Source organism: Bos javanicus, chromosome 7 (genome assembly GCF_032452875.1).
Source record: "Bos javanicus breed banteng chromosome 7, ARS-OSU_banteng_1.0, whole genome shotgun sequence".
Classification (NCBI taxonomy): Eukaryota; Metazoa; Chordata; class Mammalia; order Artiodactyla; family Bovidae; genus Bos; species Bos javanicus.
This window is the reverse complement of record NC_083874.1, coordinates 64,319,992-64,333,230: the sequence shown is the minus strand read 5'-3', so window position 1 is coordinate 64,333,230 and position 13,239 is coordinate 64,319,992. Positions and strand designations below refer to the sequence as shown.

Here is a 13,239-nt window from a genome sequence, read left to right as displayed (position 1 = left end):
TCACAGTAGTAGCACTCCATAAATACCTGTTGAATTTAAACTTTTTATTTTATATTGGAGTATAGTTGATTCCTCGTTGCTTCCCTGGTGGCTCAGATGGTAAAGCATCTGCCTGCCATGCGGGAGAACTGGGTTCGATCCCTGGGTTGAGAAGATCCCTTGGAGAAGGAAATGGCAACCCACTCTAGTACTCTTGCCTGGAAAATTCCATGGACTGAGGAGCCTGGTAGGCTACAGTCCGTGGGGTCGCAAAGAGTCGGACATGACTGAGTGACTTCACGTTCATTTGTTCATAGTTGATTAACGATGTTGTGATAGTTTTAGGTATACAGCAAAGTTCTTCAGTTATACACATACATATATCAATTCTCTTCAAATTCTTTTCCCATTTAAGTTGTTATATAATATTGAGCAGAGTTGGCAGTGCTATACAGTAGGTCCTTGTTGATTATCCATTTTAAATGTAGCATATATGTTGAATATTGAATGAATGCACCTGAGGCCCACATTTGGCTTAATATACCTGTTTTATACGTACATATGTAGCCTGACTGTGCAACTTGGAGCTTTTCTCAGAGTCTCAATTTGTTTAGTGAGCCTCCATCCAGCTAAAGGCTGGTACAAAAGCATCTTAGTTTAGTTTATTGCTGGAGTCTTCTGTTCACTCTTATCATAGAAATACAGCCCTAGAAGGACTTTTAGAGGTCACAGAAGCTTGGGAGTGGTCCTCTGCATCATTTACACATGAATGATCCAAGGAAATAGTCTGGCATTTGAGCCCATGTCTGTAAGTTTCAATCCAATATACTTTTCAGTGGTTGAACTTGGTGTGTGTGTATATGTTTGTGTGTGTATCTTCCTATTTTCCCATCTACCTTCTACCTGCCCTTCTAAATTCAATTCAAATGTACTTGTTTTATGAAACCTGGTCTGATTCCTTCAACTGGATGTTTTCCTTTCCTTCTCTGATCGTGTGTGTGTGTGTGTGTGTGTGTGTGTGTGTGTGTGAGAGAGAGAGAGAGAGAGAGAGAGAGAGAGAGAGAGAGGGAGTGCCGAGAACCTATCCATTATATCAGTTTTTTTATGCATGCCTATTTTCTCTGAGCTCCTTAAGGGGAGAATCAATGCCTAATGCATTTTATTTTCCCAGTTCCCAGTGTAGTACCTTGTAATGGCAAATGGATTTTATCTTGTGTATCAACTACAACTCTGAGCAATTTGTAGTAGCTGCTTGGAATGCTCCAGTGAGAGGGAATTTAAGGCTATGTCTAGATTCAGTGGAAAAAAATTCTGTAATCAATAAATGCAGTATACAAGGGTATGAAAGGGGGCCATAGTGGTACATATACTCCATGGGGGGCCAATAATAAAAGAGCTTTGAAGGAATGCATAGACAAATAAACAAACCTTCGTTTTCCAAATGTCCTATGTAACTACTTTCTCTCGAGCATCCAAGAGAACAGTAATGTCACCCTTCTCAACAGAAGTCTTCAAACTAATCAGAGGAAGTGATGTTCATAAACACGTTTCTGAACAAAAAAATTACAATCATCAATGTTATCAAGAGTCACCCACAGATAGTGTTGGGGCCCATGTATCTCAAAGTGAGGGCTTAGGTAAAGACGGAGAAACTGAGCAATGCAGACATCCGCTATGTAACTGAGTGTATACACAAGAGATAAAGTCCAAGCTCTCCACCTCGCCAAACAAACAAAACAACAACTCTCTACCTTGATTGCAAAACAGTCGTATATGGTAGTGGTAGAGATGAGGGGAGGAGAAATATTGTGACTTTACTTACTCAAAAATGTTCCTCTCATGACACTCCAAAAATCTGCTCCTCCCTTAAATGGCTACCCCTGTTCCACCGCCCCCGATACTCATTCCTTATCCACAGCCACCCGCCTCTGCCTTGGAAGTCTTAGCACTTAATCCTGAATCATAAGTTTCACTTCTTTTTGGTACTTCTTGTGTTGGGCCTTTTTCCTGCCGTTTCAGTTTTTTATGTTCTCTATCTTACAAGGGTGAAAGGTCACTGAGTTTTGGAGTCTGCAAAGCTGGCTTCACATATTAGCTTAGACTCTTATTCACTGTGTAATACAGAGAAGACACAATCATTTTCACTGTCAGTAGCATTATCTATAAAATGGAAAGATGACATGTATGAAGTCTCTGTTACATGATGGGTCTTCAAAATAATCTTTGTTTACTGTCCCACCGGTCCTCCATTTTATAAATTACTACATGAAAGCCAGTTTTTTGCTTTTTGGCTATATCTTACAGCTTACGAGATCTTAGTTCTGTGACCAGAGATTGAACCAGAGCCTCCTACAGTGGAAGCATGGAGTCTTAACCACTGGACTATCAAGGAATTCCCTAGACCAATCTTTTGACAGCAAGAGTTACATATCTTTTGTGTCCTCTACTGTTTATTGCAGAGTGAGGAATAGATATTATTAAAATAAAATAATACAATGGCAGATGCTGAAGGATATGAATCAGGTGTAAGCACATTGGCCTGCTTACAGTCCCAGGCAAGTAACATGATTTTGTTATACTGGTCACATGTCTAACAAGGAGCAGGCAGGACTTTGGTAAACTTGAGAGATTATTTCTTATACTTAAATCAGGCAGCATTTCTCAGCTAAAGACCATAGTGCTGAGCAGGAATGTGGGTCCAGAGTTGTCTGATGCCCCAGGTTTTTTTCAGAGAAGCCAGAAATGTGGATTTTTATGCCAAAGTTTGAAAAGAATTGTGCAAGTCAAGCAAAACAAGTCCCTGGACTGTTAGTTTGCTGCTCTGAAAATGATGAGGGATGCTTCGGCAAGAACTAAGAAGGCATGTGTGTGCTGCCAGTGCCTAATGTCTTGTTAGAATGCCCTCAGGCTTCCTAAGTAGGTCCACATCAGAGGGAGCTGCCCTGCAAATAGGCACACTGACCTCAACCTGATTGTCATGTAGTCTTCCAGCATCTATGCTGTGTGATTCTTTGATTTTTGGAAACATTTGTTCATGTGTTAGTCCTGTGCCAGGTGTTCTCAGCCACACCAAGCAATACCTATACATGGTCTTTCTGAATAACAATTCACATTCTGGTGGTAGAGTTGACCTATAAACACACAACACCGGGAACATTGCAGGACAAATCAACTGGGACTTAAAAACTCAGTGCTTCCAGGAGCAAAGCAGGTGAAGACAAGGAGAGTAGTAGGTTGTTTAAGAAAGAAGCCATCCAGGTGGGATACTCCCATCCTAGTCAAGTGGGGTTACATAGACCCAGGGTCCAGTGTGGCCAAATGGTTTAAAATTTCAAAGAGAGCTAAGATGCCCACTTTTTGATGTGCAGTTCCATGCTTCTTAAACACTTTGCTGACGGGGGCTTATGGATGGCCATTGGATGACTCCTTCTGCAGAGTTTGATAACTGGCCAATGAGAGGCCAGCATGGAGTACCACAGGAGGTCAGAGCAGGTGAAGAACTAGGTCAAGAGTTCTCCTTGGCATATGCTGTTCCTCTTGCCTGAGACACACTTGTCTCACCTCTTTCTGCTCCCCGCCCTTGACCTCCTGGAATGTTTCTGCTTATCATTGAAACTCAGATGAACCACCAGCCTCTGAGAGACTAACCCCACTTCTCAAAGCATCTCCTGATCCTCCATGCAAATGGATGCTGTAACATTTGAGTGAGTGAGTGAGTGAAAGTTGCTCAGTCATGTCCAACTCTTTGTGACCCCCATGGACTATACAGCCCATGGAATTCTCTAGGCCAGAATACTCAAGTGGTTATCCTTTCCCTTCTTCAGGGGTTCTTCCCAACCCAGGGATCGAACCCAGGTCTCCTGCATTGTAGGAAGATTCTTTACAGCTGAACCACAACGGAGCCCATGAATACTGGAGTGGATGGCCTATCCCTTCTCCAGGGGTTCTTCCTGACCCAGGAATCAAACCGGGGTCTCCTGCATTGCAGGTGGATTTCTACCACCTGAGCTATAACATTTGCATTACATTTTAATTTTCTCTTTACGGCACAGTTGGTTTCACTGGGAATAAAGTCCTGCCAGACAAGGAACATGTCTTAATTTTGTCTGCATTTCTAGTACTTAACACTATGCCAGGGCTTGGTTAAGGGCTCAAAAAATGCTTGCTAATGGAATGCAAGACTTTTAAAAGAATTTCTCCAAGTGTGATTGCCATACTGACTGCTACCATATCTCCCCAGGGCTATCTCTTGAATATTCTGATTCAGAAAGTCTAGATTCTGCCCCTGAGTCTTGCTTAAAACAAGCTCCCTGGGTGAATTTTTTGTGCACAGGATCTCTCAGCTAATCTGTAACTGCCTCCTCCCGACAGGGAAAGAGACTGTGTCTTCTTTGTTGGTCATGGTGTTCCTAGCACCTGACACAGAGCTGAACATACACTGGAAATTCAGTGTATTTGCTGAACAAATAAATGGATGGATAAATGAAAAGTAAGAATTAAATTGCAACAGTGCTCAGAACTCCCTTGGTGGTCCAGTGGCTAAGACTTTGTGCTCCCAGTGCAGGGGGCCTGGGTTCGATCCCTGGTCAGGGAACTGGATCCCACATTCAGCACTGAGGAGCTGAATACCCCAACTAAAGATCCTGCATGCTGTGACTAAGACCTGGTGCAGCCAAATAAATACATAAATATTAAAAATCATTACAACAATGCTCCTCCAAAATCTAATGGACACCCCAGCTAGTATTTCAGATATAAAGACACACAATATAGGCTGAATAGCTGGTCCATAACTACCATCTCTATGGACAGACTCCTCAACTCCTGCCCTTGTGAGACGGGAAGAGTACTCGGTGAGTGCGTGCATGCTAAGTTGCTTCAGCTGTGTTCAACTCTTTGTGACCCTGTGGATTGTGGCCCACCAGGTACCACCTGGGCGGCCCAACAGAGTACTCAGACCAGATCAGATCAGATCAGTTGCTCAGTCGTGTCCGACTCTTTGCAACCCCATGAATCGCAGCACGCCAGGCCTCCCTGTCCATCACCAACTCCCGGAGTTCACTCAGACTCAGAGGAGATCCTAAAGCATTTGGGTTGCCAATTCAGTGACTTTACCCCTTAATGATGGCAGAAAAGGAGAGCAGGAAAGATGGGATGCCACAAAGATGTAGAACTCTCTTCTTGGCTGGAGATATTAGCAATAGTTCTCCTGCATCCCCTTCTCTAAGCACCATTCTGCCTTTTTAAGCAGTCTCCTGTTGCTAATACATCTAGCAGCAATAGTTCCTGTTACACTTCTTCTCCTTCCCTTCTCCACCCTCTGGTGGAGGGATCATGAATAGCAAAATGTATAGGAAAACAATCAAATGACCGGAAAAATGGTGAAAAATAAAGATTTGGTTATTTTCTGGAGGTAAGACTGGGATAGTTAATTTAAGGTTAACTACTAGTCCAGCTATCAAAAAGCACATGAAATTAAATCCGAATATCATGTTTTTTTCTGTTTTCAATAAATTATTAGTTAAGGCATTGTACCTAAAACCTCTCTACTCCTTTCAATATTTTTCACTCAATCCAAATTGGGATAGAAGTCAGTTTCCCCAGACTAGTGAACCACAGTGAGCACAGCCCCAGAGGGTTTCCTAATCTCATGTGATAATTAACAGAGAATCTTCCAGGCAGGCTGGGAATTACAATGTCACCATGACCACCCCAGTTGCCTAGTACTCTCTCAGTTCCCGGAACTAAAGAGAAGAAACTAACGGTTTAAGAACAAAATAGCATTACTGTTTCTCAGGCAATCCCCTGAGCAGTGTCCCCACTGAACTGCAAACCACCGAGAACAAAAACCTTTTATCATCTGTTTTTCCAATAACCGTATCAGTTCATAACATTTAAAGAATGATTAAATTCATAGAAACCTATGCTCTGGTATATGGCAGGAATCAAGATGAAGAACCCAGATCTACTCGATTCAAGTTCACTAACCACAGTGGATAACACCCTGATCACATTTCAATCCTCTCAGTAAATGGACAGCAACCCTATTAGAGATCAAGTCTTAGGTAGTTAAGATAACAGTATAGAAGCATCACTTTTTGCCTTAGAACATTCCTCCAATTTTTATCTTGTATTGTCTTGTCCTGTCGGTCAACATCTTGACAACAGAATAACAGTTAACATCTCTTTCCACCAAGCTCTGCTGGAGACAGTTCTCAGCAGTGTGAGTGAATGCACATGCCAGCCATTGATTCTTGCAAATTCCCTAAGCCTGTAGTCTTTCTAGAGCAATGGACCCCTTTGAGAGAATGACAAAAGCTACGGAGCCTCTGTCCAGGGAATAAATAAGCATAGGCACATACATGCAAAAGGTTATGCATAATCTCTGGTGGTTCTTAGATACCTTGATGACCACACCTAAATCTTTCCCTTAAAAATTCTCCTTTAATCCATAGTGAAAGAAATGAGAGGTTGTCTAATAATCAAATACCTACGCAATATTATTTTCGCTTTCCAGGGAGATGGTTTCACAGAACTACAATTCACCAATTAAACTTCAGCTCTTTTTCAAGGATAATGAGTAACACAGTTGACAAGATTTTTAACTTCAACATTACCAAAATGTAGAATTGCTGTTTTATTTGTTCAGCAGGTCACTCCTATGCAAAACCGTAGCTACAATCTGAAGCTTTTTAAAGTTTCCTCCTTAGGGGCTTTATCAGGTCACTGCTTGTAAAGACTCTGAATGCTCCCTTTTGTTTCTTGGGTAATCTCAGTAAAATTGATCTAGTTACCATGGGATCTGTGTATCTATCACAGTGCCCAGGAACAAGGACCTTGGGCTCACAAGACCACCATTTACTTTTCAGGTGACCCTGGAAAAGTTGTATAACCTGTTGCAGCCTTACTTTCAGCTTCTCTAAAAGGAAGATATTAATAATATAGAGCACTGTAGGGATCCTGTGAGGATTGAATAAAATAACTTGAATAAACCAACACATGAAAAGTGATTAGTGCATTACTGGGCCATAGTAGATGCTCAATAAATGTAATGAATGTTATTATAATTGTCCATAAAATAGTTGTTGGCACACAGTAAGTCCTCAGTAAATGGAATCTGAAATAATGATAATTTTTTTGATTGAAGTATTGTTGCTTTACAATGTTTCAGGTGTACAGCAAAGTGATTCATACACACACACACACACACACACATATATATATACTTCATGTGTACGTGTGATCAATCATTTAGTCAGGTCTGACTCTTTGCGACCCCATGGACTGTAGCCCACCAGGCTCCTCTGTCCATGAGATTTTCCCAGCGTCTCCTGTGTCTCCTGCATTAGCAGGCAGCTTCTTTACCACTGAGCCACCAGGGAGGCTATATATATGTATATATATATATACTTTTCCAAATTCTTTACCATTATATGTTAATACGAGATGCTGAATATAGTTCCCTGGCTATACGGTAGATCCTGGTTGCTTATCCATTTTATATATGGTCGTGTGTATCTGTTAATCCCAAACTCCTAATTTATCACCCTCCCCCCACTTTCCCCTTTGGTAACCGTAAGTTTGTTTTCTATGTCTGTAGATCTATTTCTGTTTTCTAAATAAGTTTATTTATATGATTTATTTAGATTCCACATACAGGAGATATCATATGATTGTCTTTCTCTGACTTCACTTAATATGATAATCTCTAGGTCCTTCCATATTGCTGCAAATGGCATTCTTTCATTCTTCTTTATGGCTGGGTAATTAGAGTAATTATAATAATAATTCCAGTTGTTGGATTAATAATTTAAATTCTTGGAATCTGCATATACATTATCTTTTGAGTGTTCTTAGGAATAGGGAGAATGCTGAATTCTCTGTTTGAGCCTTCAAGGCATGTTCAGTTCAAATCGCTGAGAGCTTGTCAAGAGGGGAACCGTGGCAAAGAGACGGAGGGAATATGGTACCTGCCTTCTGCCATCCACAGCTCAGCACAAGCTACTGAGGCCACAGTGGCACCCAGAGCCTACAGTGCCAATTTAATCCAGTTTCGAGTTGTTCTTGCCCATTCAGTTTATACTTCTATGCCATCAATTCCCATGTGAGCTTAATCCCTGGAGGGAAAATGTCGCTACTGATTAAATTTTGTGCTTTCACCTGTCTTAAAATGGCAGTCATGCCACCATACAGGTTTCCTTTTCACCCAGTAGTCAAGAAAAACTCAGAATGGTGTTTGTTGCCCGCATTTTATAATGCATTCAGTTCAGATGGCTGAAATTCATCTCTCCTTTCTCCTTCTTGGGCTTCCCTGGTGGCTTAGAGGGTAAAGCATCTGCTTGCAACGCAGGAGATCTGGGTTCAATGCCAGGGTGGGGAAGATGCCCTGGAGAAGGAAATGGCAACCCACTCCAGTATTCTTGCCTGGAGATCCCACGGACGGAGGAGCCTGGTGGGCTACAGTCCACGGAGTCACCAAGAGTCAGACAGGACTGAACGACTTCACTGTCACTTTCTCCTTCTTGAGGTCACCTCTGTTCTTTTTTGTGCTCAAATGCCATCCCCAAAACTATGTAAGCCATCAGTCACTTCAGAACACTTAGGAAATAATGTAGGCTTCAGATTTTTAAATAATTATTGGTCCTTTCTAAAAATGGGAAACTAAACAGACACCTCAGGTATCCTTTCTTATCTAGCAGCATTTTCTTTTAACTGTGCACAGGAAGGACATAAGTATTGTAAACCACATTCTCCAAGTCAGAACTTTTCATTCTACGCCTCTCAGAAGTTTCCTATGTATGAAACTCTCAAGTGAACCAGAAAACCTCTGCGAGTTTAGGGGAGATGCAGTCAACCCCAGTACCCATCAGGCTGGCATTCAAAGTTAGCTGACAGCAAGAACGCAAACCCATCCCATGAAGCACTGCAGGATCTCAAATATCAATGAACAGAATCACTCAAAAGGCCCTGGACAGTTTTCTTGGAGTGCTTTCTCTTAAGACAAGGGATGACAACTCATCGTTTTTGCGGCACCACCTGCTATGTACAGACCCTCCCTTTAATGGTCGATCGCAGAAAGAATTCTCAGAAAAAGAAGCATTTACTTACATCTGTAGGTCATCTCAAAGCTGTCGCTGATGTTCACAATATCAATCTGGGGGAGCAACTTTGGGGGCTCTGTGAGTTGTGACAAAGCAAATCTAAAAGCAGCATGTTCCTGTGACTGCTGGTTTGGAAATAATCCTCCTGCAAAGAAAGAAAATGCAACATGGTATCTGGGCTAGAGATAAGTTTGATTCCTCAACAGCCCACCCCAGATGGTCCCATTTCTTCTCCCCAGGTCAGAGTCACTAGTTGTTGCCTGATTCTGGGGATCCGAATTCACATGGACTCAACTGGACCCTGGGGCTTCAACTTCTACAGGTGAGCTTTTATTGATAAAGCCTCTAATTATCTGTCATTCTGCCCAAAGATTTGATTGTTCACCCCTCAACTCAGTTCAGGTCAGAGAAAACAGAATTGTGGAGTTTCTCTTCTCCCTCTCTCTCAAGCAAAACACTTAGGCAGCCTGTGCTCTCGTATGCATGTAAACCCTAGCCGTGTCTAATTTTTCCTGTATCAGAACCAATTCTCATTAGAGAGCCATACAGGAAGTAGTATTAATGTGTGTTGCAGAGTGAACTCTAGCCCTGGGATCCTGTGAGCTTCTCTAGCACCATGACCCTTTCTTTGGCTTTGACCCTTGTAGTCTTTGACCTGGCAAGACCTGTCTGCCAGTCCTCTACAGTTTATTCATTTCCTCTAAAAAACTCTTGATTATCTGCACATCTTGATTATCTTGATTATTTGCCGGTTCTTTCATCACTCATGATCCCAGGAGTGACTTGTTACATAAGGGGTTGCCATTGTGTGTATTTGCATGGTAACACCTTGGACTTGGAAGATGTGGGGGCTTAGGAATGTCCAGAAGATGCTAGCATTCTATTCTAGCAAAAAGCAGAACTAGAGGTGCCTGGTGGGGCTCCTGTTCCAAGCAACCTGAGTACACACCTTACCTTCGTATTTACTGTCAACATGTAAATAAATTAAAATGCATTTCTATGAACTGAAATCAGCAGTTTCCAGAGACTGAACTATAGTGAGTGTTTACATAGAAGTTAATCTGAGATTCCTCAGAAATCTCAATCCCAATATGATGCATTTCTAACTTCCTATACAGTAGACGTGTGTTTGTTTTTAACAATCAGTGAATAAATTGTAAGGCTTTTGTTACAGATAGTGCAAGTAGAATGAAGTAACGTCTGGTGACAGTGATATTTTCAGTGTGTGTTCCATAACTTAACATTTCAACCTTTTATGTGAAAATAAAAACAATGGTTCAATCATTTGAAATCAAATTGGGGCTAAATACGATGAAAAATCTGCAGAGATACATAAATAAACATACCATAGATATGTACACAAAACATCTCGTGCATTTATACATCCATGGCAATATACACAGATGCACTTGGAGAAAGCAAGTCCACATATCTGAAGACAAGTATTTCCAATCAGCAAAGTATGGGTAAGACATAAGTACCAGCATAAAGAATGCCACTCGTAAGAGCAAATGATTTACCCATGGTCATATGTCTCCATTTTAAAGAGTAAAAACAAAAAACTCCTTCTTAATTCTGATGCTCCACCCCCACCCCAAGATGACCACACCCCAAACACTTCCCAGTCTCCCTCCTCCCCTGCAATGAATGAAGGAGAGTGAGTGGGGGTGGGGAGGTAGGTGGCTATAGGCTGGGCTGCAAGAGAAGTGTCTCCGGAGGCAGGAAGTTTTGTTTTGCGTCTAAGGCACTAATACACATACACAGACACACTTCAGGATATAGCTTAACAGGTGTCAGGAAACAAAGCAAGTTGCTCCGCGGCTATTCCTGCTACCCTCAGAGCCAGCCCACTGGAGAGGCCAAAAGAGTACAGTAGCACATGTGTGCCCAACAAAAGACCACCTTCAACACGTTGCCCCACAAACACACATGCTTACAAGGAACACAAACTCCTAGGAATGGGAACTTTCTCTACTGGAGCCCTGCCTCTATCTGGAGAGAGTAAACAACCCAGACCCAGCAAGATGCCTCCAAGCAAAGCAGTTTGCTGGATTCCGGGACACAAACAGCCCTGAGATGCTGGTCATACTGAATTCTCAAGCCCTTGTGGACGCGAGTCATTATTGGTGTTACTGCTCCTGTTTATTTGGCTTTCACCCGTTATTACTGGGAGAAGCAGTATCTATCCTCTGTCCCATAAATTCAGGGAGGGTGGGGGTCCTCTTTGAGAAGCATGACAACCAGGAAAGGGAAATGGGGAACAAAAAAAGCATGCGGCATCATGTTGAAACCTGCCTCCAAGTTGCGAGGCTGGAGCTCAGTGATGGGGAGAGCTAGGAGGAGGGGAGAGGGACATGTGGATGTGTGTTTGTGTGTGTGTGTGTGTGTGTGTGTGTGTGTGTGTGTGTGTATAAAAGGCAGACCGTCTCGTGGACAGAAAATCTAAGAGGAGTGGGCGATTGAAGGAGTAGGGGGAGAAAAACAGGCTAGGAAGTTCCAGAATTGGAGGAGCGGGAACCCCCAACCCAGCATGGCAGACAGCAGACAGAGGCAGCTAGGAGAGTCCAGAGTGGGAGAGAGAGCCCCCTTCACCTGGGGTAGGGGGTGGCTTTTTAGGATTATTTTAGTGAATGCAATGAACCCAGCATCCTTCATTCCTTCTTTTAGAGGGTCTCTTTCCCCTCCCCCAGAGGAGAAATCACTGCCTCTCTCAAATATAAATGTGTATATTTAATACATAATCATACACATAAATACACACACCACACATATTTATATAAATAAATGAAATCAGGCATCATCTACCAAGCCATGGAGTTAACTCTTTAAACACCTACCACCTCTTTCCTTGTTAGAGCCTGATTTTTTTTTTCTCCAAAGCAGTGGTTCCTCCATTTCACATGCTCATGCCTAGAGTGTGAGTGGTGTGTGAGGACCTGCGTGTGTTTATGTGTCTGTGTGTGTGTGAGAGAGAGAGAGAGAGACAGAGCACAGTTTCCTTCTCTGCCCCATATCCCATCCAGAGAAGCCCCCTCCCCACACCATCGCCCAAGCCTTCACATCGCTGCTGGACAGCTTGGGGTAGATGGCCAGCACAACAGCCCATAGTGGGGGTGGGGGAGGACACAAACCCCCTCCCCCTCAAAAAACTGGCCAGACCCATGAAGTCCCACCCCAGGCTGCCCCTTTCACTCACCGATCTGGATATTGTTGGGGAAATTGGCACCTACTACCGCGCCTAGGAAACCGGTGCAGAAGAAGGCAAAAATGTGCTGCATATTCCTTTTTGCATTGGCGAAAAAGAAGCCCAGGTCCAATCATAGATTTGGTGTTCCCCCCTTCCCTTTCTTCCTTTCTCTCTTCTGCCGATTCTTTTCCTCCTGCCGTTCCTTCCTTCCTCGCTTGCTTCCTGCCTGCCTTCTGCGAGGTTTGTCTGTTTCCCTTGGAATCCGAGCGCTTAAACTGCAGCGTTAACACCAACTGACAGCCAGATTAACTGAGCACGGAAAAGAGAAGCCTGTCCTCCTGCGAGCTGAGCGCCGCTCCCCCTCTGCTCTGCTCTGCTCGCCTCTCCTCGCCGCCTGCCTCTCGCTCCCTCCCTTGCTCCCTCGCTCTCCCCCTCACTCTCACACAGGCAGCCAGCTCTATGCTAATACCCAGCAGCAAGCCAGCTCCCTGGATCCGCAGCTGACCTCCTCTCCCCATGGCCCCCTGCCTCCCCATCCTCACCTTAGCCTCCTGGTTGGGTGTGCTGATGGGTGGGTGGGCGGGTGAGGGGGTGTGATACCTGGAGCTTGCTCCCGAAAGGGACAGCCCTACCATTCCCCTTCACCCTCCCCCGCCTTCCTCAGCTCTCTCTGCACCCCCACCCCAGCCCCCCAGCCAGCAGAAGCAACGGGAATGTGGGTTCAGCTGTAAGTCAGTAGGTGGCAGGGGGTCCCCACAGTAGTCCTGCATCCACCCGATGCTTGCTGCTTGATCTAGGTCACTTTTCTAGGAGTGCGAGAGCTGTGCTGGATATATCTCTTGCACTCCACTGGCCCAATTATTCCTACAACTAATTCCTGAGGGGAAGACCCTAGAAAGCCCTGCTAGGAACTTTAAAGGAAAGAGGCTTCCCCACCCCCACCCCCCCACACTGGGAGGAATGCTAGAAAGG

At 43.7% G+C, this 13,239-nt stretch overlaps 1 protein-coding gene across 4 annotated transcripts in view; it reads right to left on the bottom strand.

Annotated features, from left to right (window-relative positions):
• The window catches only part of GRIA1 (glutamate ionotropic receptor AMPA type subunit 1), a 347,536-nt gene extending 334,784 nt beyond the window's left edge, over window positions 1-12,752 (bottom strand). Inside the window, exons 1-2 of one of the 4 annotated variants that reach the window (XM_061424115.1) lie at window positions 12,277-12,752; window positions 9,088-9,225 (exon numbers count right to left, since the gene is read on the bottom strand). In XM_061424115.1, the coding sequence (XP_061280099.1) occupies window positions 9,088-9,225; window positions 12,277-12,358 (220 nt within the window). In that variant the 5' untranslated portion in view covers window positions 12,359-12,752. The remainder of the gene's footprint in view (window positions 1-9,087; window positions 9,226-12,276) is intronic. The other 3 variants (XM_061424116.1, XM_061424114.1, XM_061424113.1) reach the window with 3 other exon arrangements.
• Between the last annotated feature and the right edge of the window lie 487 nt (window positions 12,753-13,239).